General features: G+C 34.7%; 1 protein-coding gene across 7 annotated transcripts in view; it reads left to right on the top strand.

Moving 5' to 3' along the window:
• MON2 (MON2 homolog, regulator of endosome-to-Golgi trafficking) overlaps positions 1-21,402 on the top strand; it is a 132,989-nt gene extending 111,587 nt beyond the window's left edge. For all 7 annotated transcript variants that reach the window (XM_058426984.1, XM_032173180.2, XM_032173179.2 and 4 more), the window contains 5 exons: positions 5,956-6,016; positions 7,806-7,929; positions 12,786-12,993; positions 15,587-15,669; positions 20,093-21,402. In XM_058426984.1, the coding sequence (XP_058282967.1) occupies positions 5,956-6,016; positions 7,806-7,929; positions 12,786-12,993; positions 15,587-15,669; positions 20,093-20,256 (640 nt within the window). In that variant the 3' untranslated portion in view covers positions 20,257-21,402. The remainder of the gene's footprint in view (positions 1-5,955; positions 6,017-7,805; positions 7,930-12,785; positions 12,994-15,586; positions 15,670-20,092) is intronic.
• The last annotated feature ends 5,893 nt before the right edge of the window (positions 21,403-27,295 follow it).

Here is a 27,295-nt window from a genome sequence, read left to right as displayed (position 1 = left end):
GAGCCTGCTCTGTTGCCCAGACCGAAGTGCAGCGGTGTGATCACAGCTCACTGCAGCCTTGACCTCCCAGGCTCAAGCAATCCTGTCACCTCAGCCTCCTGAGTAGCTGGGACCACAAGTGCACACCACCAAACCTGGCTAATTTTAAAATTTTTTGTAGAGATGGAGGGTCTCACTGTGTTGCTAGGTGTCTTGAACTAACTCCTGGGCTCAAGTGATCCTCCCACTTCGGCTTCACAAAGTGCTGGGATTACAGGCATGAGCCACTGTGCCTGGCCAATTTTTTAAATGTTTGTATCCATCAATCATTTTTTGATATTGTAGAATGATACCGTGTACTGCTAAATAACCATTTAACATTATTAGTTTGAAGCCACTTAAATTATGGATTTGATGTACTTGAAGAAAAAAACTATATTGGCATATGGATAATGATTGAGTCCACAACAGAATGAATTAACTGAAAAAAATTTTCTTTACTATTCTAATATGGTTTAGTTATTCAGTAAAGAAAATTTCTAGGGTGCAGCAGATTAACTTGCATTTCCCCTGTAAAAGTTTGTCTTATATTTCAGAATTTAAAATAATAATAGGTGATCCTAATTTCTGTCTTGCAAGTGGTCAGACTTTGTTTTTTATATATTTTTCACTTCTACAAATGTTATTGATACCAATGTAAGCATACTCTGTTTCTGAAGGAAAAATTATAGGCACTCATAAACACTATATTCAAACAAATAATGTTTTCATCTTTAAAGTAACTGAAAATTTGAGTTCCTTCATAGACATAAGAGCCTGAGTCACTGTTAATTTGTATCAAGCACATAGGTTGAGAAATTTAAATTTTTCCTTTTGTTTTCTAATTGTCTATATATGCTTAATGCCCCATTAACAAATTGAATAAGCTTTCAGATCAGCTTTTTTTTTTTTTTTTTTTTTTTTTTTGCAGTGAGTAAAACATCTTTAAGTATTGCTTTCCCTAGCAAGGTGTGGTGACACATCTGTAATCCCAGCTACTTTGAGAGGCTGAGGTGGGAGGATTGCTGAAGCCCAGGAGCTCAAATCCAGCCTGAGCAACACAGCAAGATCCTGTCTATAAAAATAAAGTTTTTCTATGTAAAATAATAATATTTTATATAATTTTGTATCAATGCAGTTGTGGTATAATTTCATTTAAGATTTTAGCTCTAAATTTGGAGGTTTTTGTTTGCTTGTTTTTGTTTTTCTTGAGAGTTTTTCTGCCATCTTCCTCATTCTTGAATTTCTTATTAAATTATTCTTCACTTTCTAGACTTTATTTTTATTTTATTAAATCCCGTTTTCTGAAGAGTTTTTTAGCATAGAAAAGTGGACACTGGAACCAAAGGCCAAATAATAGTATTTTACATAATTTTGTATCAATGCAGTTGTAGTATAATTTCATTTAAAATATTTTGCCTGATTATGGCTCTACTTACCTTAAAGGTTTGAATATGTTTGGTGTGTTGGAAAATACATTACTTAAGAAGCAGCCAGCATAGTGGATAAGAGCATTGGCTTGGCAACCACACTACCTAGATTCAAATCCCAGTAGTACTACTTTGTACTACTTTTTAGACAAGTTATTAAACCTTTCAGTGACTCATTTTTCCTTATCTGTTAAATGTCAATAATAATGCTCCCTAACTTATAGGGTTATTGTGAGGATTAAATCACTTAAAATGAGTGAATGCTTAGAATAGTACCTGGCACGTAAGTACTTTAAAATGCTTGTTTCCACTATTATTGTCATTAATGTTTTTTCTTTCTTTTAGAAAAGGTGACATTATCCATATTAATTCCCATGAAACAAATATTATTTTAAACCAAAACTCTAAAGGCCAAAACTCTAAATGACTGAGACTTGGAAATTTAGCTCTAAATTTGGAGGTTTTTGTTTGTTTGTTTTTGTTTTTCTTGAGACAGTGTCTCGCTCTGTCACCCAGGCTGGAGTGAAGTCTCATGTTCATGGCTCACTGCAGCCTTGAGCTCCTGGCCTCAAGTGATTCTCCCACCTCAGCCTCCCTTGTAGCTCGGACTATAGGCGTGCACCACCACACCCAGCTAATTTTTGTATTTTTTTGTAGAGACGGGATTTTGCCATGTTGCCCAGGCTTGGAGTTATTTTTAATGGCTAAAAAATAATAAAGCTTCTAAATTCAGCTCCCAAGTAACACAGAATCAGTATTCTAAGTTATGGTTATTCTAGTTACAGATTTAAGCTTTCTACTCCATGGAGTAGTTGATGAACACCCTAGATTGAGAGTCAGGAGACCTGTGACCCGGTCCTGACTTGCTGTCTACTTTCTATTGATCGTGAGCTGGTCCTTTCCCATCACTAGGCATTATTTGCTTTATTTGAAAGACAAAAAGAAGGCCAACCGGAGTATGTAATCCCAGCATTTTGTGAGGCCAAGTTGGGAGGATTGCTTGGGCCCAGGAGTTCAAGACCAGCCTGGGCAACATAGTGAGACTCCACCTCTACAAAAAAATTTAAAAATTAGCCAGATGTGGTGGCATGTGCCTGTAGTCCCAGCTACTTGGGATGCTGAGGTGGGATGATCGCTTGAGCCCAGGAGGTTGAGATTGCAGTGAGCTGTGACTGTGCCACTGCACTCCAGCCTGGACAACAGAGTGAGACCCTGTCTCAACAAAGAAAGATGAAAAGTTATTTGTTGGAGTAATTGTAAAAGTCCATGAATGTTTAATCAGTCTTTTTAACTTACAGCTTATATTGGATAAAGCCAGTTTAGTTTTTGTTTCATAGTTCAAAAATACTTTAAGGCTCAAATTGAAAGCTTTTATTGGTCAGTTGATACTGAAAGTGCAGTGTTAAGAGAACTTAAAAACCGTGCACATTTTCACAGTTTCATAACAGGTTTTCTCTTTGTTTTTGTTTTCTAAATAATTGATAACTTAGGAGGTCATAAACTTTTAGATTTTAAACTTTACTTAATGCCACGTATGTACTGTGTTCTATAGCTGAAGTTTATCAGTAGTATTTGAACAGTAGGAAGATTGTTTTGGAAAGTTGCTTGGAATAGCAAGGCTTAACGAATTTAAATAAGACTAATACTTGATTATTTTTTATGTTGGTACCTTTATAAATCCTTTAACCTAATTAATACATACTCTAAGACCTTAAGAATAAACATATCTCTGTCTGTAATATTCCTCAACCTTTTTGATCTGCAAGATGCTTTGGCAAGGGAATACAATAACACAGAAAATACAAATAAAATCAACTAGCAGAAAAGAAAGCCTTTGCATGTCATTGAGGGCTATAAGTAAACAGTTTAAAAGAAAGAAAAAGACAAAGTTGAAAAACACAAGGACTGCAATTTGGTAGACACTTGAAATCTATTAGAAATTCATTTAGCCAACTTTGAGTACCAAAACATGGTATTTATAAAGGAGACACAATGGGTGAGTGCGAAGTTATACAATCTGTGGACCTTACATTAAAAATCACAAAGTACTGTGCAAAAGAATTGAAAACACATGTTCACACAAAAACTTGTACACTAATGTTCATAGCAGTGTTATTCATAGTAGCAAAAAAGTGAAAATAACCCAAATGTTTATCAACTGACGTATAGACAAATTGAATGTAATATATTCATACAGTAGAACATTATTCAGCCATACAAAAGAATGAAGTGCTAATGCATGCTCAAACATGGATGAACATTTACAACATAATGCTAAGTGGAAGAAACTAGACACAAAAGGCTATATATTGTATGATCTTGTTTATGGGATATATCCAGAGTAACAAATCCATGGTTCCCAGGAGTTGGGGGGAAGGGAGATGAGGGAGAGTGACTGCTAATGGGTACAGATTTTTTTTGGGGGGGGGGTGATCAAAATGTTCTGGAATTAGAAATGGTGATGGTTGTACAACTTTATGAATATACTAAGGAACACTAAATTGTATATTTTAAAAGGGTGAATTTTATAATATGTAGATTATATTGCAACAAAAATTTTAATATGTCATACAGAGAGAACTGACAAAATACAAATAACACTTTATCAGTTTGAAGGCTCTTTTTTATTTTAAATAAAGATTCATGAAAGTAAATTTTTAAAGATTACTGTAGTTTTCAAATTTAAGGAATTTAAGATCTTACATGGCTTATTTGTAACCTGCAGTATTGACCATTGACCCTTATAATTTATAGGTAAATTCTGTTAATCAGCATTTTTAAAAGCTCAGTCGATGTTTTTGATATGTTTGCTAGTTAGAAATTAAATAACTATTAGTTATCCAGTTTTTAGTTTTGTATGCTACTCTCTTCCCTCATCATATGATATTTTAAAAATCTAGTTCAGTGTTTCTGATATATGATCCAAATAGTATTAATATCATTAATGTGTTGAAATAAACACACTAATACACCTTAGCACACAGTATACACACTGAAAATATTAATATTGTTAGTGTGTATATTTCTATAAACACTAATAATATAGAAATATACACACTAATAATATTAATATTATTTTATTATTTTTGCCTCTTCGTTTTTTGTTGATAATCAACTCATCCTTAGTTACCTCCGCCATCATCACAAATCTTTTAATATTACTAAACCCTTACCTTCCTTGGTTATAAATTAAAATTAAACACAACTTTTGTCTCTAGAGATGTAGATATAGTCTGTGACGCTGCTTTGATGGCAGTGATTGTGAAATTCCTCTGATTGGTTCAGGTTTGGGTAAATTTCTTTCAGTTTTTTTCCTCTATTTCCTACTACCAATTTATAGTTAGCTTAGGACTTGGACACCAGAATCTAAGTTCCATGAGAAATGGACTGAGTCTGTGTTGTTCACAGCTAGATCTTGAACACCCAAGAATATAATACCTGATGCAAAGTAGTTGGTACTCAGTAGATATTTGTTGAATGGAAAATGTCCAAATCAATGAAACCACAATCTGATGCCCACATATTCCTATATACAAAATTGTATATTAATATACAGAAGTGTATATTAAACCTAAATGTTCTAATACTATTTTTACATCTACAACATAAAAAAGAATAATGTAGGCTCAAATATCAGATAAATCTAGGTTTAGATTGTGGCCTCATCATTTACTTAAAGTGTGTTCTCGGGCATATTAGTAGGCATTCTAAGTTTCAGTTCCCTCTTCTGTTGATTATATAATAATTACTACATGGAATTGCTATGGGAGATTAATACAAATAAAGCTCATAGTACTGTGGCTATCTTAACTTTTTAGCTGTCATTATTCTAACAGTTATTACTATCCTATTCTCAACTGTTTTTAAATAGTATCTTGCTGTTTTTTAACTATGTCCATTTTACTGTTCACTCTTATGAGCCACAGAGTCTGGAATCCACCTTGGTTCTCTCAGAACTGTTGATTTTCTTTGTTCTTGTTGAAACAATTTTCTGCTTTAGAAAATCTGCATCAGTCTTCTTCTTTACAGATTTTCCTTCTTTATTGTAAAGATCTTTAATCCATTGTATTTATTACAAATTAATGATTAATGGACTGTCTCTGAGTGAATAATTCAGCAGCTGAACTAAGGCTGTCTTAAATAACCACCAATATAAGTGAATTCAGGTAACACCACAATGGTAACTTTTGCTCTGCTGCAGATGATAGCTTTACCTTTCGTTGTGTTTTCATTCATAATATTGAAAGAAGTTTAGTTCTACAGATTTTATTTAGTTCAAGATGGACCTACTGTTTTTGTAGTTAAGAGTATCATGTTTGTAATTAGCTTAGTCATTTAAACTAATGTCTTTAATTTACAATATTACTCTTTTAAATAAATAATAATGCCCCAACCTGGGTTGGAAGACATAATTTTTTGACATTTGAATACTGTTTATCTATTTTGTTTGTATTTGCAGGGAATATTTTATCTTTAAAAATCAAGTGTTTTTTTTTTTTTTTTTTAGCATACCTCCAGATAATCTCTCTATTCAAGAGTTTCAAAGAAATGAAAATATTGATGTCGAGGTAAGGAGGCTATTTAAAATGTTTTCCTGTGACCATTTTTGAAACCAAATGGTAAAAATGTTTGAACTATACAGTTGCTGAAAGAATAAAGTAATAGGTTAAGATTGAAACTGAAAGCATTAAAACTCTTACAGGTTAAACGTTGATGTTTAAAGGACTGGCATTTTAAAAGTGACTTCCTTAGATTTGTTACAGTCTTGTGCTTTGTGCATATTGTCCCAATACTTAGTTTTGTTCATTTAATACGTTTAAAAAGAGTTTATTCAATGAAATAAATCCATCAGTCAGGAGGCATCTATTTGAGAGCTTACTCTGCAGTTTGACATAACAGATGTTTCTGGTTCAAATTAATCAGTAAGTTGCTTGAATTTTTCAATTTGTAATCAGCTGTATATACAGCCTGTGGAATTCTTAAAGCAAATAGTGTTTTTTAAAGAATATATTTTGAGGCTGGGAACTGTGACTCATACTTGTAATCCTAGTGCTTTGAGAGGCTGAGGCAGGAGGATTGCTTGAGACCAGGAGTTTGAGACCAGCCTAGGCAATATAGCAAGACACCATCTCTACAAAAAAAAAAAAAAGTTTTTTAAGTTAATTGGGCATGGTGGTTCACACCTGTAGTCTTAGTTACTCCGGAGCCTGAAGTGAGAGGATCACTTGAGCTCAGGAGTTGGAGGCTGCAGTGAGCTACAACTGTACCACTGTGCTTCAGCCTGGGCAACAGAGCAAGACCCTGTCTCTAAAAAAAAAAAGTAAAAAAATGTAAGTAAAAAAATAAGAAATATATTTTGAGGATTATAAATGAAATTTAAATAAGCAGTTCTGTGGTTGTGGATTTTTTTGTTTATGGTAGGGTTTTGGAGGTTTTTTTCCTTTAAGTGGGATAGAGGAACTTTTAAGTAAATAAAATCAATTGCATTACTTTAAAATATACATTTGGCTGGGCGTGGTGGCTCACACCTGTAATCTCAGCACTTTGGGAATTGGAGGCAGGCGGATCATGAGGTCAGGAGATCGAGACCATCCTGGTTAACATGGTGAAACCCCCGTCTCTACTAAAAAGAAAAAATACAAAAAAAAATTAGCCAGGTGTGGTGGTAGGCCCCTGTAGTCCCTGCTACTTGGGAGGCTGAGGCAGGAGAATGGCGTGAGCCCGGGAGGCGGAGCTTGCAGTGAGCCGAGATCACGCCACTGCACTCCAGCCTGGGTGACAGAGCAAGACTCCATTTCAGAATAAATAAATAAATAAAGTATACATTTAAAATGCATAGGCATTATCATATGGAAACAAAATATTGCCTTTTGTGCCATTACTGTGTTAAAGCTCTTGTGGACTTTAAAGGGCAAAATAACATACTACATGTTAGAGATAAACTATTTGACAAAATGAATATAATTTCTCTTACAGCTGATAGTTTTGGGTTATAAAAAGTGATTTAAATCTTAATCCTATTTTCAATATTTTAATTCTAACATGGGTAAATTTCATATGCTATTTTTCTCTAGAGCCCTATTTGCAGTTATGCTGAAGATCAACATTTGTCCAAATGGTTGGCATAGTAAACAGTTATGGTACTGGCTATTTTGTATTAAAGTTACTAGGACAGATGAGAGAAACAGATTAGTAGTCATCCTGTATGTTAACATTAAAATGTTTGTGTACTTCTTTAAAGGAGAGTTCTTTAACTGATTTTCATTTAAAGTAAAATTTAAATTTTACTCTAGAAATTATTTTAGTCAGTCTCTTTCAAAGAAAACAATACATTTGCATTTGCCCCTTTCGTTTTAGGTAGTTCAGCTTATCAGCAATGAGATACTACCTTATGCCAATTTTATTCCTAAGGAATTTGTTGGTCAAATAATGACAATGCTTAACAAGGGCTCAATACATTCTCAGTCATCTTCATTTACAGGTATGTTATTTTAATTTTTTTAAGTATTAAAAAGTATTGAAGTACTTTTGAAGAAACTGTCAGTAGAAATGTTTAATCCTATGATTTTGGTAATGTAAACTGGAGAATGGTAAGGTGATTTTTAGGATTGTAACATAGAACTAAGCTTTATGAGGAGAAATGTTATGACATGACTATTCTGTGGAATAGAATGTTTTTATTCCATGTTTCTATTCTGTGAAATACTGTGTTTCTGATCAAATATCAGAAACACTGAACTAAATTTTTTAAATATCATAATTGCAAACTGTGAAGAATTAAATTGCAAAGCACTTTATGGAATCCATGGGTGTCACTGCAGGCTGACACAAGTTACCAGTTTTGTGAAGTCATGGATTGGAAAGGAATATAAAAATATGAATGTATATTCTGCCACTTAGCAGTCAATTAACTTTTGAGTCTCAGTTTTGTCATCTTTAAAATGGAGATATTAATACCATCTTCTCAGGACTATAAATTACAGAGTTCATTTAAAAAAATAAGATGCCTCAACATTTTTTAAGGGAATTAACATTTACTCAGTGCCAACTATGTACAAGATACTATGCTAGAATGTTATACCATTTCTCACAACATTTCTGTGAGGATAGGTACGACCATATTAGAGGAAAGAAAATTGATTTAGAAAGGTTGAAAAAAAATTGCTCACAATCTTAGGGCTAGAGGCTAAATTCATGCTTAAAAAGAACTACATGCTTCTTTTCATTATATCATGCTGTCTTAATTGGGAACTCATATATCAATTACTGTTTGTTATTCTCTTTTTCTAAACCTGAGCTCAAGTCTTAAATTGTGGTATCAGCCAGGTGCAGTGATTCATGCCCATAATCCTAGCATTCTGGGATCGCTAGGTGGGATCCCACGGTGGGAGGATCGCTTGAGGCCAGGAGTTTGAGACCAGCCTGGGCAGCATGGTGAGACTGCCTCTGTCTCTACAAAAGATTTAAAATTAGCTGGGCATGGTGGCACATGCCTGTAGTCCTAGATACTCGGGTGGCTGAAGTGGGATGGCTTGAGCCCAGGAGGCCGAGGTGACAGTTATGATTGTACCACTGCATTTTAGAGTGCACTCTGGGCAACAGAGCAAGACTCTTGTCTCATATATATGTGTATATGATTTAAAAACTACACTTTGGGAGGCTGAGATGGGCAGATCACTTAAGGTCAGGAGTTCAAGACCAGCTGGCCAACACGGTGAAACCCTGTCTCCACTAAAAATACAAAAATTAGCCAGGTGTGATGGCATGTGTCTGTTATCCCAGCTACACAGGAGGCTGAGGCAGGAAAATTGCTTGAATCCGGGAAGCGGAGGTTGCGGTGAGCCGGGATCACAGTACTGCGCTCCAGCCTGGGCGACAGAGCGAGACTGTCTCAAAAAGTAAAAAGAAACTGTAAATTTGTGCCATGCAGATCCTTAATCCTCAGAATTTACTAGAGCCTTAACTAGCTTCCCCTATTTTGTGCTGAGCATTTTAAAGAGCATTTATGTGTACAGTTTGACCACTAGATGTCTCTCATACCGCCCACTTCACATACTAGTTCTTTTTTCTAGCCGAAACAAACAGTTTTTAAAACTGGCCTGGTGAAGTGCGGGTTTAGCAAACGTGAGAATCTTGGGGAAAATTTTAAAGCCCGCTTATCTTAACATAGCCAACTTTTTATTATTAAGAGTATGTGAAAATATTTAATTTTTAATAAAATACACATTAAGAACAATATTCACAATTAGTAGTATAAATGTTCAAAGTTAAATAAGGGCTATTGAGTTACCAAGTATACTTTTACTGGCAGTTTTCTGATAATATATCTTGCTATGTATAGTATTAAATTTACCAAGACAAGAAAGGTGCATGGACATTCTTTCAGTGACTTTGCCAAATGACACGTCTTCTCAGCATTAACTTGGAGTTTTCCAACACCTGGGAAGCTTCATGTGAGAGTCCTTCACCACCACAACAATGCTCCTGCTCATTCCTCTCATCAGACAAGGGCTATTTTATAAGAGTTTCAATGGGAAATCATTAGACATCCACTTTACAGTTGTAATTTGGCTCCTTTTGTTTTCTTTTTGTTTTGGATCTTAAAATACCATTGAAGGACAGCCTTTTTCTTCAGTCAATAATGTAAAAAAGACAGCATTGACATGGTTAAATTCCCAGGACCTCAGTTTTTTACGGATAAACTAAATGGCTGGTATCATCGCTTACAAAAGTGTCTTGAACTTGATTGAGCTTATGTTGAAAAATAAAGTTTATAGTTTTCATTTTAAAAAAAACTTGGAGTTTTCTTTAAACATATACATACAAAACTGTTCTTTGCTTAAACAAGGCCAACCTGTAAACAGAGGTTCCAGTGATGGTTGGCCTTTTGCTTTTAAGTATGATCTGATAGTCAGAGCTCACAGACATTTGAGGAAATTCTCTAACACAAAAGAGAAAGACCAAAACAAATGAAGAGGGAGTAAAAGAAATTGGAAGGAAACAGATAAAATGCAGAGTCACTGAAAACATAAAACCAATTAGGATGATCAAAGAGATAAAAGACTATACCATTGAAACAATTTAAAAAATGCTATGTAAAAGGAGCAGTAGAAAAAGAAAGAAGGCTGGGCACGGTGGCTCAGGCCTGTATTCCCAGCATTCAGGAGGCCGAGGCAGGAGGATCACTTGAGCCCAGAAGTTTGAGACAAGCCTGGGCAAGATGGCAAAACCCCATCTCTACAAAAAATACAAATATTAGCTGGGCAAGGTAGTTCATGACTGTAGTCCCAGCTACTTGGGAGGCTGAGGTGGGAGGATCACCTGAACCCAGGAGAACAAGGCTGCAATGAGCTGTGATCACGCCACTGCACTCCAGCCTGGGTGACAGACTAGAGACTCTATCTCAAAAACAAAAAAACAAGGCAAGAAAGAACTCATAGAAACTAAAGATGTGATGACAAGTTCAGTGAAAGGTTGAAAGGAGAAGTAAAATGAATCCAGGGAGCCTAACATCTGACAGAGAACAAAGAAAATCTAGGAGAAGGAATTATCAAAGAAATAAACTGAAGAACTGAAGAACAAAACTTCCAGATTAAAAATAGTCAGTATCAAAAACAGTGAAAGAAAAAAGACCCACAATCAGGCATGTCATTATGAAATATCAGAATACCTGGGATACAGAGAAGACCCTAAAAGATTTCAGAAAGAAGAAAAAAAAGTTCAGTATAAAAGACACTGGAGGCCAGGCACAGTGGCTCGTGCCTGTAATCCCAGCACTTTGGGAGGCTGAGACGGGTGGATCACTTGAAGTCAAGAGTTCGAGACTATCCTGGTCAACACAGTGAAACCCTGTCTCTACTAAAAAAAAAAAAAAAAATACAAAAATTAGCTGGGTGTAGTAGTGCATGCCTGTAATCCCAGCTACTTGGGAGTCTGAGGTGGGAGGATCACTTGAACCTGGGAGGCGGAGGTTGCAGTAAGCTGAGATCACGCCACTGCACTCCAGCCTGGGCGACAGAATGAAGACTCTGTCTCAAAAAAAAAAAAAAAAAAAAAAAAAAAAAAAAACGGACAGTGGAATTCTCAGAGGCAGTATTGGATGCTAAAAGACATTGAAGCAGTGGTTTTAGAGTTGTAAATGGAAAGGACTTTTAACATGGAAGCTCCATGTTAAAACTCATACTGTTGGCCAAGTATGAGTGTAAAACAGTAATTCTCCAATTTCAGCATGCATCATAATCAACCAGAGGACAAGCAGTTGCTGAGTTGTACCCCCTGAATTTCTGATTCAGTAAGACTGGGCAGCATGTGAATTTACATTTCTAACAAGTTCTCTGGTAATGCTGATGCTGCAGGGTACATTTTTGAGTACCATAATATATGACATTTCGGAGGTACATGCGCTCAAAAGTTTACTTCTCATTGATTGTTTCTTAGGAAGCTACTTCAAAATATGCTCTGTAAAAGCAAAGTAGTAAACCAAGGAAAAATAAGGCATGAGGCTGGGTGCCATGGCTCACGCCTGTAATCCCAGCACTTTGGGAGGCCAAGGCGGGCGGATCACAAGGTCAGGAGATCGAGACCATCCTGGCTAACACAGTGAAACACCGTCTCTACTAAGAATACAAAAAATTAGCTGGGTGTAGTGGCACGTGCCTGTAGTCCCAGCTATTCAGGAGGCTGAGGCAGGAGAATTGCTGGAACCCAGGAGGCAGAGGTTGCGGTGAGCTGAGATTACACCACTGCACTCCTGCCTGGGCAACAAATGAGACTCTGTCTCAAAAAAAATAAAAATAAAAAAAAAAAAAAAAAAGGAGATTTTGGAAGTGGGATCTAACTCAAGAGAGAATGGAAACAATTTCCAGGGTGACGGCAAAGACTAGTTTCAGGATATAGCAGAACAGTGTGTCTACAGAGCAACTGCCGGACTGGAGCAGAGGTCACGTTCCAGGAAAGAAGTTGCTAGGAGAGGGAAAAAGAGAGAAAAAGAGATTACTGCAAGTTTGACCACATGAAAAACTATCGTAAAGTATATTTTATAGTGCTGTTTTATGGTATAGAAAGACCAAATCAACAAATATGTTGAATAGAAGTGATGAGGATCTTGCCTTGTTTTTGATCTTGTGAGGGAGAATTTGTTTCTCTCTACACACACACACACACACACACACACACACAACACAATTTCACTATATGTATGCTATTAGCTATAGGTTGTTCTAGGTGCCTTTCACCAGATTGAGGAATTTCTCTCTATTCCTAGTTTGCTAAGCATTGTTATCATTAAAGCTCATTGATTTAACTTTTATTAACCATCAAAATTTGTTAATTTTACAGAAGCAGAGATTGATATTCGTTTGAGAGAGGAATTTTCTAAAATGTGTTTTGAAACATTACTCCAGTTTTCCTTCAGTAATAAAGTCACAACACCTCAAGAAGGCTACATCTCACGAATGGCACTCTCAGTGCTTTTAAAGAGGTCCCAAGATGTACTGCATCGCTATATAGAGGATGAAAGATTAAGTGGTAAATGCCCTCTTCCAAGGTATATATTTCATTTTATTAAAGAAATAAATGTATTGTTGTACTAATTGTTGATAACAAGGAAAACTCTGAAAAGCAAGTGTTTTTGTAAGTGATCTGAACTAAGCTGAAGTTGTTTATAATCTTATTTATCCCATATGGTGTAAATATTCACCGGTTTTCCTGCAGATATATTAACATGTTTTGTTATGGGATGCTTTTTTAGATCCCTCATGGAGGTTATGTAACATATGATACATAGGTACCAAATTACCTTTTTGAATTAAAAAAAAAACAAAACTGAATTCCAAATTATATCTTCTTCCAGAGATTTCTGGATAAAGACTTGTGGATCTCTATGAACACATGATATTATTTCTCTAAAGTGAAAATCATAAATCATATTTTGGGAATATCCTAGTTTGTTTTACAGTCATTTGCAGGTTTCTCTCTGTGTCAGCTAGCCTGATCTTAGGTCTTCTTTTCATCCAATCTGCTTAATTAAGCCCATGGACCTAAACTGATTTATTTCTCTTCTGTTCAACCTGTGTCAGTGGAAGGGGCACTAGGCTTTTCTGGTCAGCCAAGGCTAATCAGAGTTGGAGTACAGACCAGAATTCAACAAAGGATACAGTCATAAATTAGGGTTAGGTTGCAAATTTACTTTTTTAATGTGGAAATTAGAGTTTAAGGCATAACTAATGAAGCAAACAGAAAATAACATGGGAAAACAAAGTTACCAAAGTCAGGAAAGACAAAAATCATTGTTCCCATCTCATAAGGTAAGACTGGAGAGGCAGATCACCAGCGTTAAATCTTTGTGCACATTTTAATTTACTTATAATAAATTTCTGAAGTTGGAATTGACCTGTCAAAAGACACAGACATTTTATAGCTTTCGATATGCATTAACCAAATTTCCCAACAGAGATTTATACCAATTTACATTCTCCCAGGAATGTGTGAATGTCCCTTTCCTCAATTTTTAGCATTTTTAAATTATTTGCCAGTTTTTCATTTATCTTTTTCTAATTTGATGAATGAAAAATAGTCATGTGGTACTTTGCTTTCATTTTTTAATTACCAATGCATATTTGCTATTTGTATTTCTTCTTTTAGGATCCAGTGTATTTTGAATTTCTAGAACTTAAATTATAACTCCTTATACTCAAATTTATACACAAAAACACTCCAAAGACAGATGTTAGTAATTTGGTTATAGGCATGATTGAAAATTGATTTCTGAAGTATACTTGGAAATGTGGTAAAAGGTTGTTTTGAGTGGAATATTGTTAGAACATATTTATATATTATAAAATATTATTTGATTTCAGAAGAAAACTTTCACTTTATTTTTTAACGTTCTAAGTCTTTACTTTTTAACTACTACCTTTAAATTGAGCCTTATTTGTAATTGTCCTATGAAGTTATATTGTATCATTCTGTGTTTGTTGCAGTATCATTTAATTGTTTTCTAAAAAGCTACATTGCAACACAATAAAATACTTCAATGCTTACAATAGGGAGTCTTGAAATAGTACCCTGACATGGTATTAGAAAGTCTTATCTGTAGAATAACAGAGATGCACACCAGGAATGGGGCACACCAGGAATGGGGAGGGATGAGGGCGGACCAGAGACCAGAAGAGCTTTGTTTCTATGAGGAGAAAGAAGGGAATCAAGGTACTCTTGTTGACCCTTTACTCCAAGTTCATTCTTCATTGCTGATGTCTCCAAATAGTGCTACCTTAGGATTGATTTCCAGAATGTTTCTTGTTTGTAGTATTAGAAAGTTAAATAAGTACCACTGTAATTTTGAATATACTTTCAACAGCATGGTAAAATACATGCCATGTGGTAATAGTAGTCTGTTTCCATTTAAGCTTTGGCAAATCTCTTTCAGTACTAATTAGTTTAAAAAAAAAAAAAAAAAAACTTGCAGAGAAGTTTTAAAAGCATATATTATAAAATGTTTTAAGGGCAGGGCACAGTGGCTCATGCCTGTAATCCCAGCACTTTAGGAGGCCGAGGCAGGAGGATCACTTGGCAGGGGGATCACTTGAGCCCAGGAGTTCAAGACCAGCATGGGCAGCATAGCAAGACCTTATTTCTACTTTAAAAAAAAAAAAAAAAAATTAGCCAGACAAAGTGGCATGTACCTGTAGTCCCAGCTACTCGGGTAGCTAAGTGGGAGGATCACTTGAGCCCAAGTCAAGGCCACAGTGAGCTGTGATCTCACCATTGCATTCCAGTCTAAGTGACAGAGCAAGACCCTGTCTCAAAAAATCAATAAATAAAAATAAAACGTTTTAATTTTAAGTAGTTATGTGAAATATCTTACAAATAAATTTAATTTTTCAGGAGTAGATTGCCCCACCCCTTTATTAATTGATAAGTCATGGCAAGAATGACTACAAATTTGATTTGCACACTGAAGTACATACAAATACAATGATTTTTACTTTTATATGAATTTAAAACTAACATTAACCTTGCATTGTGTTGTGTTCAGTATTTTTCAAAAGTTCATCTATTTGTACAAACTTAGTTTAAAAAACAAACATACCTGGCAATTTTAAAATCTTAATGGAAATGATTTCCTATCTCTATTTTAGGCAACAAGTAACAGAAATTATATTTGTTTTAAAAGCAGTCAGTACTCTCATTGATTCACTTAAGAAAACTCAGCCTGAGAATGGTAAGTGCTTAGAAACTCAGTTATTCTAAATTCATAACATTTATGTTCTATTTGTGATGGACTTTTGTCTGTTAATTTAACTGAATTATAGGACCATAACAGTCATTAAACTTCTTTTCTCCAGTTCTCATGACAACAAAGCATCAAGTCCATTAGGATGTCAATTAAGTAAAATTAATTTGTGATGTTTTCATTTTTTATGAAGCAGTCTACCTGACTTTTTTTTTTTTTACTGTATTGTTCTGAAGTCAGGTTATTGCAAGAACAATCCATATTTCATATGTTTTTAATGTAGAAGATAATTGACTTATTTGGGGACAGGTGGAAAAGGGCTTTATCTTCTATTTGTACTGATTTACTTTATAGATACAAACTGTGTAAATAACTTTGAATCATTTTTACCATTCTTTCTCATTTGTTTGCCCTTTCTGTTGTTCATTCCTGTCCAGTCCATTCTTTACATGATAGCCGGAAATGATTTTTCTATAGTAAGGCTCTGATCATTTATTTCCTCATCCTCTCAAAGCAAAAAAATATTTTTCATTTACCGTTTCCTACCAAATTGCAAAGAATACTGCAGTCTAACTCCATTCTAGTCACACTTTATTTCCCACTGTAGATTTCATTTCCCCTACTCTCCACTAAACTAAAATTCTCAATCTTCCCAAATTTTTCCAACCTTTTGTTTATTCCATTATCCAGCTTGTATCAATCTATTTGGAATAACACCCTACTTTTAAACCTTGTTTTTAATCTCTTAAAGGTAAGTAATTTGTCTTTTCATTGAATGCAAAGCGTTTTTATGTGTACTTGTCTCGTGGCACTCTATTTGTATTACAATTATGCATGTACATGACTCATCTCCCTTTACATTGTTAAGATTTTTGAGGGGCTTTTCAGACCGTGTTTTGTTCTATTTTGAATCCTCTACAACACTGCTTTTCAAAGTATGGTTTGTTGGACCAGCCATTGATTGGCTTCAACAGTTTTGTTACTGGTCTGGGACAAGATAGTGAGCTGGCATCAGAATATAAATCAGATGTGTCACTAAACACACTGCTTGGTTCAGCTGACATTTTTTTATACAAGAAGACATTGGTAAAGAAGAAAACTGTGTGTTGGTTTACATTCTGGCACAAGCTTCTTATTTTGTGGCAGATTGGCACCTTAAGGAGCATTACTTTTAATATCCAAGAAAAAAGTAGATTCCCAGTAGATTACTAATGAATGAGTTGTAGGATATTTATTCCTGTCAACTATTATATAAGTGGAGTAAATACGTATTTTTCTTTTGTTAAAATTCACCCATTGGTACTTTGGCCTAGAAAGGGTATTATACTAAATCTTAAGAGGCAGTACACTTGTATTTGTTCAACCCAAAGGGATGGATGGAATTTCTAAGAAAAAGCCTGGGGCACTGTCCTGAATTTATCCCATTAGAGTACAGATTTGAGTTTTCTTAAAAAAGTGTTCTGGGCTGGCACAGTGGCTCACACCTGTAATCCCAACACTTTGGGAGCCTGAGGTGGGAGGATTGCTTGAGCCTAGGAGTCTGAGACCATCCTGGACAATGTAGTCAGACCCCATCTTTAAAAAAAAAAAAAAAAAAGAGCCAGAATGTGTATAAAGAGAGAAAAGGAAGCAAAAACTCATTAACTCTTTTTTACAAAGCCAATAGGTTATATGTATAAGGCAGTGTAGTAATAGATGATCTAACTAAATGAATGTTAAAAAATTGTTTAATGGAGTTTGAATTATGTCTCTGGATCTATGAAGTGAAAATTTAAATTGAATGTAAACATATAAGATGATATAACATTTTAGAAAGCTGTGGTAAGCTTTATTAAGAAAAAGAATGACTTCATTATTTGTTTTGGGGCTTTTTAGTAAGAGAAGATGCATTTCTTAGACTTACTTTTGTTTGGGAAGATTTTTTGTTTTTTATCTTTTTTGAGACAGGTTCTCACTCTGTTGCCCAGGCTGGTGTGCAGTGGTGTGATCTGCACTTACTGCGGCGTTGACCTCCTGGGCTCAAGCGATCCTCCCGTCTTAGCCTCCCAAGGAGCTGGGACTGCAGACACGTGCCACCACACTCTGCTAATTGTTTTGTATTTTCAGTAGAGACAGGGTCTTGCCATGTTGGCCAGGCTGGTCTCATACTCCTGAGCTCAAGCAGTCTGCCCACCTTGGCCTCCGAAAGTGCTGGGATTGCAGGCATGAACCACTGCCCCCCAGCCGAGATTTTGTTTTCATCATTTTACTTGATCTTTATTTAAAATTTTAAATAGGTAGTATACATATACATGGTCCAAAAATCCAAAACTGTAAAATGATATACAGGGAAAAGTTTTAATATCTTTTCCTTATTCTCTATCTGCCCAGTTCTTACTTTACCACAGACAACCATTTTTATTAGTTTGTGGATCCCTCCAGAAGTTTATTATCTAAATACAAAGTACATATTCTAATACTCCCCCATCCTGGTTTTGTACACAAATGAATATTTGTACACAATGAATTTTGTACAAAAATGAATATTTAGACAGAGTCTTGTTCTGTTGCCCAGGCTGGAGTGCAGTGGCGCTATCTCAGCTCACTGAAACCTCTGCCTCCCAGGTTTAAACGATTCTCCAGCCTCAGCCTCCCGAGTAGCTGGGACCACCGCATCTGGCTAATTTTTGTATTTTTAGTAGAGACGAGGTTTCACCATGTTGGCCAGGCCTGACCTCAGGTGATCCGCCCGCCTTGGCCTCCCAAAGTGCTGGGATTATAGATGTGAGCCACCACGCCAGCCTAAAACATATTTTAATTTAAGAAATTTGAGTTGCTTCCTTTGAGTTTAAGATGTCATCTTAACATATTTTGTGTTTTACCGTAATAAACTGAGGGTTAATTTGGTCAATTGACTCTCCATCTGGGACAACCTAGACAGGTTTCAATCTATCTAATCTTTTGTTAAATGATTAAAGTTTCACAGGAGACAACTGAAGCAGAATTTTTAAAACTTCCTAGACAGTGGCTTTTTGACTTTTGTATTCTGTTAAGCAGCAAAATTCTTTTTACAAATGAAATGTGATGTGAATTCTCAACATATTAAAACAGAGAAAAGCAGAACAGCTCCAGCCTGACTCCTCACCCTCAGCAATACCCATCAGCCCTATTCCCCATTTCTTCTTATCACACCCACCCTGAGGAAGCCCCTGTTTGGGAAAAGAGGTTAAATTAACAGTATAGCATTTTTCCAAGAGATGTACTAAGGCATGAACATTGATGATGTGTGATATCAGTAAATATTGGATGGAAAAAAAATCCATAATTAAGGGAACACTGGGTTAAAGTTAAATTTGTTCTTTTACTACAAGCCCTTAATAAATTGATATGAAGAATTAGTCTCCAAAAGGTGAGAGATATGAAATATCTGCCAAACTACTTTATCATGAGCTTTTGCCTAAGAAGTAAATTGAAGAACACTAGTTTGAGAAACACATTTCTTTATTTTACAGTGGAAGAAGTAAGATAAAGAGAAATTAAATGACTTGACCAGGGACACCCATCATTGCCTTATTTCAGAAAGAATTTTAGGCAATTGACACCCAGTAAATTGTAGTGAAAAACAGAATCAAAGCTCTCTACACATAGTATTTATTTTTCTTTAATACTATAATGCCTCTTAGATTTGAGACTTGTTTCACAAAATTTTAAAAATATCTAAAAGTCTAAAAAAAATCTTGCATATTGGGTGCCCAACATTATGCACAATACTTATAGGAAAATATAACTAATTGGGATATAACACTTTTGCCCTTTCAGTAGCAATAGCATTTAGCTGTACTATTTGTTCATGATAGTGGTGAAGAAGGCAGACATGGTTCCTCCCCACTCAAGTCTACATCTAATGATATACATTAAAGATTAGCAAACAGTACAAGATAAGAATGGATCTGTTTGTGACAGTTTGTAATTAAAAGTAATATCAAGGATATTACTGGGAAAATCATTAAACATATTTTGTATTTCAAAAGATTTCTACTTTTAGCAGACAACTGAAAAAGTTATTTTCTAATTCTTGAAATGTACACTACATCCTCTCACAATTACATTAAAAATGACAAAGGTTTGGATTATTCTGAATTGCTTTGTTAGCTTTCAGAGCCTTCACAAATTGAAATACCATTTAAAATGTACTTTATCAAATTTATTGTTACTGATGACTGCACACTGAGCATATGTTTTTTCCCATACCTTATTAAATATAGCAGGAAATCTTTGAAAAATTAAAAAGATAAAAAGATACAAGCTTGTAGAATCTTCATATTTCAGAGTTTTTTCTTTACATTCAGTTTAAAGGATTGTGTTCATGTTAATTGAATAATCTCTGCTATGTAATTCCACCCTTTTGAGGTTTTATACTTTTGCATTACAGTTGATGGAAATACCTGGGCACAAGTAATTGCCTTATACCCAACTTTAGTAGAATGCATCACCTGCTCTTCTTCAGAAGTCTGTTCTGCACTTAAAGAGGCACTAGTTCCTTTTAAGGATTTCATGCAACCACCAGCATCCAGAGTTCAAAATGGAGAATCTTGACCGGCTACAATATATTTGAAAGAAGGAAGATATTCTAAAAAATGTTTGCTCCTAACTGAGTCTTCTGTGAGCAGGACATTTCTTACTGCAAATAATTCTTGGCAGCTGTTGTTGGCCTCCTTTAAATTCTACTTACCTGAGTTCAGTAATTCATATTACAGGCTTGCACATCAACAAAGGCTCCTGAATGAACAGCAGTGTAAGGCTTTAATAAATTAAACTAATGGGAGGGATAATTAACACTACAGTATACATGCTACCATATCTCCAATTGGTGATTTAAAGTGAGCTTATGTACAGTTTGTGGCGTGTGTGTTAATGATGTACTTTTTAAAAAGAAAGAAGAGATATTTCAATTCAGTCAGATTTATTAGGCTGGTGTTTTTGCACCCTTTCTCAAGTACAAAATTGTACTAGAATTTTATGCAAGATGGTACTGTAACATTCCATATTATGTAAAACCAGCCTTTGTTAACAAAGGGAACTGATATACTTGTGTGTATAATAAATGGTACAGTTCCATATAAAATAGTTGCATTTATTTAAATTTTAAAAGTATTGATAATGTTAAATGCTTAAAGCTCTATTTATTATTAATACAAAATTGTTTGCTTACATTTTTACTTATAATTTGCCTTCTTATGTGGCGGATAAGCTTACCATATGATCATGCAGTTAGCTTCATGCTTATTTTAAATGTATTATTAGTGACCATCAAACATCTGACCAGTAAGGTCATGTGAACACAGCAGCAAATAGTTTATGATTTGCTGATTTTGCAACTTTGAAATATAGGTTCTTAATACATTGATACATATTGTAGCACTATGACTTCATCATACCTCATTTCTTTAAACAGCTCTCCAAGCTTTCACTGAAGTCTGTCTGTTTTTTATATTTGCTGTCTGGATTTTAAAGACTTTTCATATTTTATATTTCTACTGATTTTGTTTCCCCTAACAACATTTGTCACTGTCTTTGAATTATGACCCAGGCAAGATGATTTCAGATTTTCTAAAATCTTGCCTGTGAGGTTTTGTTCATATCAGTGCTTCATTTTGTAATGTCTTCTCAAGAAAAATACCTATGTTAACTCACAAGTATAAAATATGTGTGTATAATAAAACAATGAAAAGTATTTTTGGAGATAGTCAAGCATTTAGAAGTGCAGTGAACTTGCTGTCATGGAGTAAAATGCTAATTATGTCTCACTTTCCTATCCTAGTGAAAAAGAAAAGTGCTCTTGAGTACAATACCTTAATTATTTCTTAAAATACTGACTTTGACCTAGCTCACTGTATTTTTTGTTTAATGGATTATGGATTATAGTATTTTTCTTCTGAGTTAAATTTTCATAATTTATGTGAAGACACAAAGATGTTTAAAACAATGATTATTCATAAGAAATCATAATGGTCTCGGTATTATTTTAGTGTATTGGAAGTTCTTTGATCTTAATAGAATTTATAAATTTCAGCTTCTCCAGAATAATCATAAAACTGCAAAAAGATACTGTAATTGAGTCATGATTGAGATACAGTTTTGAGGCTATTATAATTGTATAATTATTTAATTTGCACTATTATCTGTAAAATGTAGTAAGGTCTTTGAGGGGATATTTTTTATTTACATGAATTACTGAATTTCTATTTTATTATTTCACCTAAAATTAAGGTAAAATATGGCATTTCATAAGTTCTGCTTTCAGCATTTTCCTTAAAGTTGTAAAAAATCAAGCTATGTACTTATTTTCTATATTTGGGTATGTTAAATTGAGGATTAGAAAAATCCACATAATCACTGATAAAGCATTGAAACAGAATAATCCAAGGGTAGTGTACCGATTCAGTAACATGTTAAGAATATTGCCATGCATTTATTCAAAGGAAGATGGTCTATTCTTGAGAAATAACAGATCAGTTGCAATTAGGATAATTAAATAGTTAAATATGAGTCAAGTGTATGCAATATACATTTATATGAACCGAAGCTTGCTTTATTAGGACCATGCCCTACAGTTCAAAACATAAACATAGTGAATGTGTTAATATCATATAATAAGGCAATAAATGCCAGTCTTAGTGTGAAGCAAGTGGGTGGCCCCCTCGGTAGTATAATTGGACAGGCTTTTCCTCCAGAATATTTCCTGTCGCCCTCCAAGAGTCACTACAGTAATTCATTCCCTGAGTCAAGCATTCCTCTAGGTTGCATTTTCTAAAATATTCTGATTGCTGGTATGGAACACATTGCCCTTGTCTTGTTAGTATGAATTGGGTTCTCCAGTGACCAGAAGAAATGGGGTGTGTGAGATTATTAGATGCCAGGAGATTCAAAAAGGAAGCTCTCAAAGATAAGATCATTTTATGGCACAATTGAGTCTATAACCAGCCCTTTAAGCAGTAGTAAAAATGTTCTTTGTGATACTTACTAGAAATACTATGAGTTTGTTTTTTTTTTTTTCTTTTGAGACGGAGTCTCGCTCAGTCACCCAGGCTGGAGTGCAGTGGCGCGATCTTGGCTCACTGCAACCTCCGTCTCCTGGGTTCAAGCAATTTCCTGCTTCAGACTTCCAAGTAGCTGGGATTACAGACATGCCACCATGGCAGGCTAATTTTTTTATATTTTTAGTAGAGATGGGGTTTCACCATTTTGGCCACTCTAGTCTTGAACTCCTGACCTCAGGTGTTCTGCCCGCCTTGGCCTCCCAAAGTGCTGACATTACAGGCGTGAGCCACTGTGCCCAGCCAATACCATGAGTTTTGAGCCTCACATCGTCACTTGTTGTCACTGCCAGTGCCTGTTTTATTCATATTGCTGGACAACAGGCATATGCCACCAATTGTATGATTAATAAAGTCTTTTTCTGGCCATTTTGTCCATTATAAAGGAAATAAACTAATCATTAACTTGCATAGATTACTTCTTAGTTTCCTATGATGCTACCACTGCCAAGGGAAAAAAAATACATCATTTTGTAATGTCTTTAGTATTTCTTTATAACTAGTGTTAAGGTTTTGTTAATTTTATTGTATACGTTTGTAACATTTACTTATTAGGAGCCTTTTAGGTTCCAAAACAAACAAAAGGCATAAAAGTCTGGCTTAGAGAGAACCACTTCTCACTTGCTTTCATTTTTAATTTTATTCACTTAACAGCTAACATCTCTCTTGTTTCTTGTTTTTTCCATGTATGGTTATCGATTCAACTCTTCCTATATTCCTTAAATTTGTATGTATCAGAAGAAGGAGATGAACAACTTAGTGTAGATATTTTATTCTGGAGAATAATATTCAGTTAAATTATATCTACAGCAGGCCGGTAACAACTAGATTATTTGTCCTTTCTCAGTATAATTTTAAAGAGCATTTTGTTTTATTGTCACAATTTGGTACCACTAGTCCCAGGTAACCATTGGGCCAAAGGATCAGTTAAGAAACAGTTAAGGATGAATTAGCATAAGTTATGGAACAGTGTTAGAAAACAACTCAAAAGTATATTCTCTATTAATGAGGTGGTCATTATTACATTTGTGTCAATGAAGGGCAGTGTAGTTATTTTACAATGACTAATATTTTCTCCCCAAATACAGAATAATTCAGATGGGCAACCAAGTTTTCAAGAGACTGCTGTAGGTGAAGTCTGCCTAGCCAAGGCAGAACACTTACAGGAGTTCCTAACGGGGCCACCCTTGGAACAGGTTAGTGTGCAGGCTCAGAATATTGTGGATTACAGTTTTTCAGAGAAAACTACCACAAACGTAGACAAAAATGATCTCTGAAAGCATTGCCAGCAGCCAGGTACGTTCCTTAGATTTCCACTTAGGTTTGGCATTTTGGCAGATAAGCTAATCTTGTATAAAGTATTACATTTTACTATGCTTAGTGTTCCTGGGTTGTATTTATCTACATTATTAGAGCAAATTTTTATTTTAAAAAATTATCATTCATGAGAAGAATGGGAGTTCATGCCACATAGTATTTTACCAATTTATATAAAGTGGGAAAAGTCTTTAATACTTCATGATCACTTGAATTAAAGTTTTTGTATCTCTGGAAAGTAGAATAGTGCTTTCATTTGAATGAAAAGTGTTTATAGATTCAGAAAGAGAGATAATGTCTTTGTATCTTGATTTACATACAGACCATTTCAGAGGAGGTTAAATGTCTTACAAATCCAATACTTTCTAATGCTCTTAACGTTGTTGGCTATTTAAAAGAACATGTGGCAAGTTCTATATGAATATTCTTGGTCATCTCGACTAATTCTGAGGCAATGATGGACAGAGACTCTACCTCTTATTTAACTCTAGGCATGTTGACTTTTCAAAGCGGTTTCCTTATTTTTAAACAGAGATGATGATCAATGAGTTACTAATTCTTTAGAGGAAAAAATGCATAATTTGAGTGTGGAGTTGATTTTGTAATGACATTAGCATAATTCAACTTGTTTGATAAATTTATTACTATATCATAAGAGAGATCTTTGACCATTTTTCTTCCTTTTTCTTGGACATCACTTTCTTCCCTCCCCCTTCTCTCTTTTATGTTTTTTTCCTTGTTAAATTTTATGTTTATGTTACCATCTTTCTCATACTTTCCCCTGATTTTTCTCTTTTAATTCCTCTTTCACTCTCTGCCTCTTCTCTTTCAGCTCTTTCTCAAATTGTGCCTATTCCTTGTTCATAAGAAGTGGAGCTGTTAGTGGTAGAACCACTGCTCATTGCCTTTCTATTAAATGAGATTCTAGAAATACTTTCCACTTTGGCCACTGTTGCATTTTTGCCAAGGTAAAGTTCCCCTGCCATTTTGAAATAGCTGAACAAGTTAAAGTAATATGTTCCCAAAACTGGAAGTGCCATAAAAAACTAAAAATAAAAAAAAAATTTGTGACTATAACTCCTACTGTCTTTATGAATACACGGGATTCAGCAGCCAAGATGCTCACAAAATGGGATTGCTATAAATATGATGGATTCAGCACCTAAATTTGGAACAATCATGTCTTTTCTGTTATGTGGGTAAAGCGATTATATATCTTTTGTCAAAGTAAAGTATTTAAAACCTGTTTAAATGAGGGTTTTGGCTGGCGTGGTGGCCCACACCTGTAATCCCAGCACTTTGGGAAGCCAAGGTGGGAGTATCACTTGAGGCCAGGAGTTTGAGACTAGCCTAGACAACACAGCAAGATCCTGTCTGTAGTTCAAAAAAAATTTTTAATTAGGGTTTTGGTTTTTTATGATTTTGGGGGGTGAGGGAGATATTTGTTTTTTTGAGGCAGATGTTTAAACTTCTAGATTTATCCCATGTTAATATTTATTGGTTTATAATATTGACATTGCCTACTTACAAGAAGGATTTGAGGCAGCATATTGCCCATGTATTTCAACTGTTTTCATTTTTCTGTTGCAAAGCAGTCTTTGATGGAAGACCCGGAATCTTACAGTTCTCATATCTGAGTCTTTCTGGGGTGTATTTGGTGTCTGTGTGCTTGGTTCACCCAGAGGTCACCCAGGGGTCAATTGAAACCTTCCTAATTATACTATGGTATTGATTCTATCCCCTCAAGTATGAAAAAATTAAATTTTGAGACCATTTTCAGTTGCTGTGAATGTAGTTACACTAAGTTTTATTTTAAACTAAAATTCAATAAACAGTGCAGCCAGGGAAGATCTGCTAAACCATGCCGTTATTTGGAAAATCATTGCAATATATTAACAACTGCTTCCTTCTATGATGTTTTACTAGATGGGAGAAAAATACTCCATACCTATATTGCAATTTTATTTTTATCTAGAAAAAATATTAGGCTTCAGACCCAACTGTGCAAATTTCATTTGCTTTCCATCTCTTACTACTACCTCTGTGTCATAATTTAACACATAACATACAACTCCTGTCTCGTAAGGCAGCTACCATATGGTGTTTATGTCAGACTGGATATATTTATCTAATTTTGTGAAATTCTTTTTTAGTTCCCAACACAATTCTTGAAAGTAATACCACTGTTGTTACTCTTTCTCCTTACAATTTTTATGTTGTTGAGATATATCAGTTATGTATCATAATCATGAAATTGTATTGGCCTCAAACCCAAATTTTCTTTGTAGTCTAGGATAGATTTTTCATGAAAGCTATATAGTTATAACTATGATCGTGTATAGATTCTTTATTTGCTTTACAGCTAACATTAAGCATGATTCCAGGTTTTTAATTATGTTCCAGCAACACTAGTATTTCTTTATAACAAAATCATGACCACTTTGATAATTTACCTTTGGATCTGACGGGTGATTCATTTTTTTCTTGAATTTACTTTGTGTTTGCTTTCTCATCCCCGTTAAGTCTGAAACATTATTGACACCCCACATCACTTACTCTGTTTAAAGACTTTACGAGTAGTGAGTCACATGTTTAGGATGATCACTTTGGAAAAAAAAAATTATAGAGTAAAGGGGAAATGTTCTTGAGAGTTTTATTAAAACCATTAATATATAAAATGAAATAAAACAATAAACAGAAGACACGAAGTGTCTCTCAATAGTTTAGAAAGAAAGATTTGGAACTTTAAGTAAAAATGCTAGGTCAAGTAAAAATGTAATCCTGATGTAAATTAGATTCTCAATCTTATGAGCATTTTTTTTTTAATTTGGTGAAGCTGTTTTGAAACAGCCTGCCCATATCAATGCCAGACTCTCTCTCTACCGCTCAAAGAAAATTTGCATTAAAATTCCTTTTTTTGTTATGTAATGAAAGTATAAAACAAGAATTTGTACATTAATCAGTGTGTACTACAGTCAGATATAGTTAAAATAATTTTTCTAATGCCTAATTTTAACCACCATTTCTGGAGTACCTAGTATGTGCAGGCCAAGGCTTTGCCTATATTATTCCCTTTAATCCTCAAAGTAGCCTTGCAAAGAAGTAATTTTCATTTTACAGAAGAGTCAAGGATTAGGGGGTTGAAGTGAGCTGCCTAGAGTCACATACCTAAAGTCCAGGTGGATCACTATGTCTTGCTTTTTCAAAAGCAGTTCTTTCTA

Source organism: Hylobates moloch, unplaced genomic scaffold (assembly GCF_009828535.3).
Source record: "Hylobates moloch isolate HMO894 unplaced genomic scaffold, HMol_V3 SCAFFOLD_13, whole genome shotgun sequence".
NCBI lineage: Eukaryota > Metazoa > Chordata > Mammalia > Primates > Hylobatidae > Hylobates > Hylobates moloch.
Note: the sequence above shows the minus strand (reverse complement) of the source record. Positions and strands in the feature narration are given on the sequence as shown.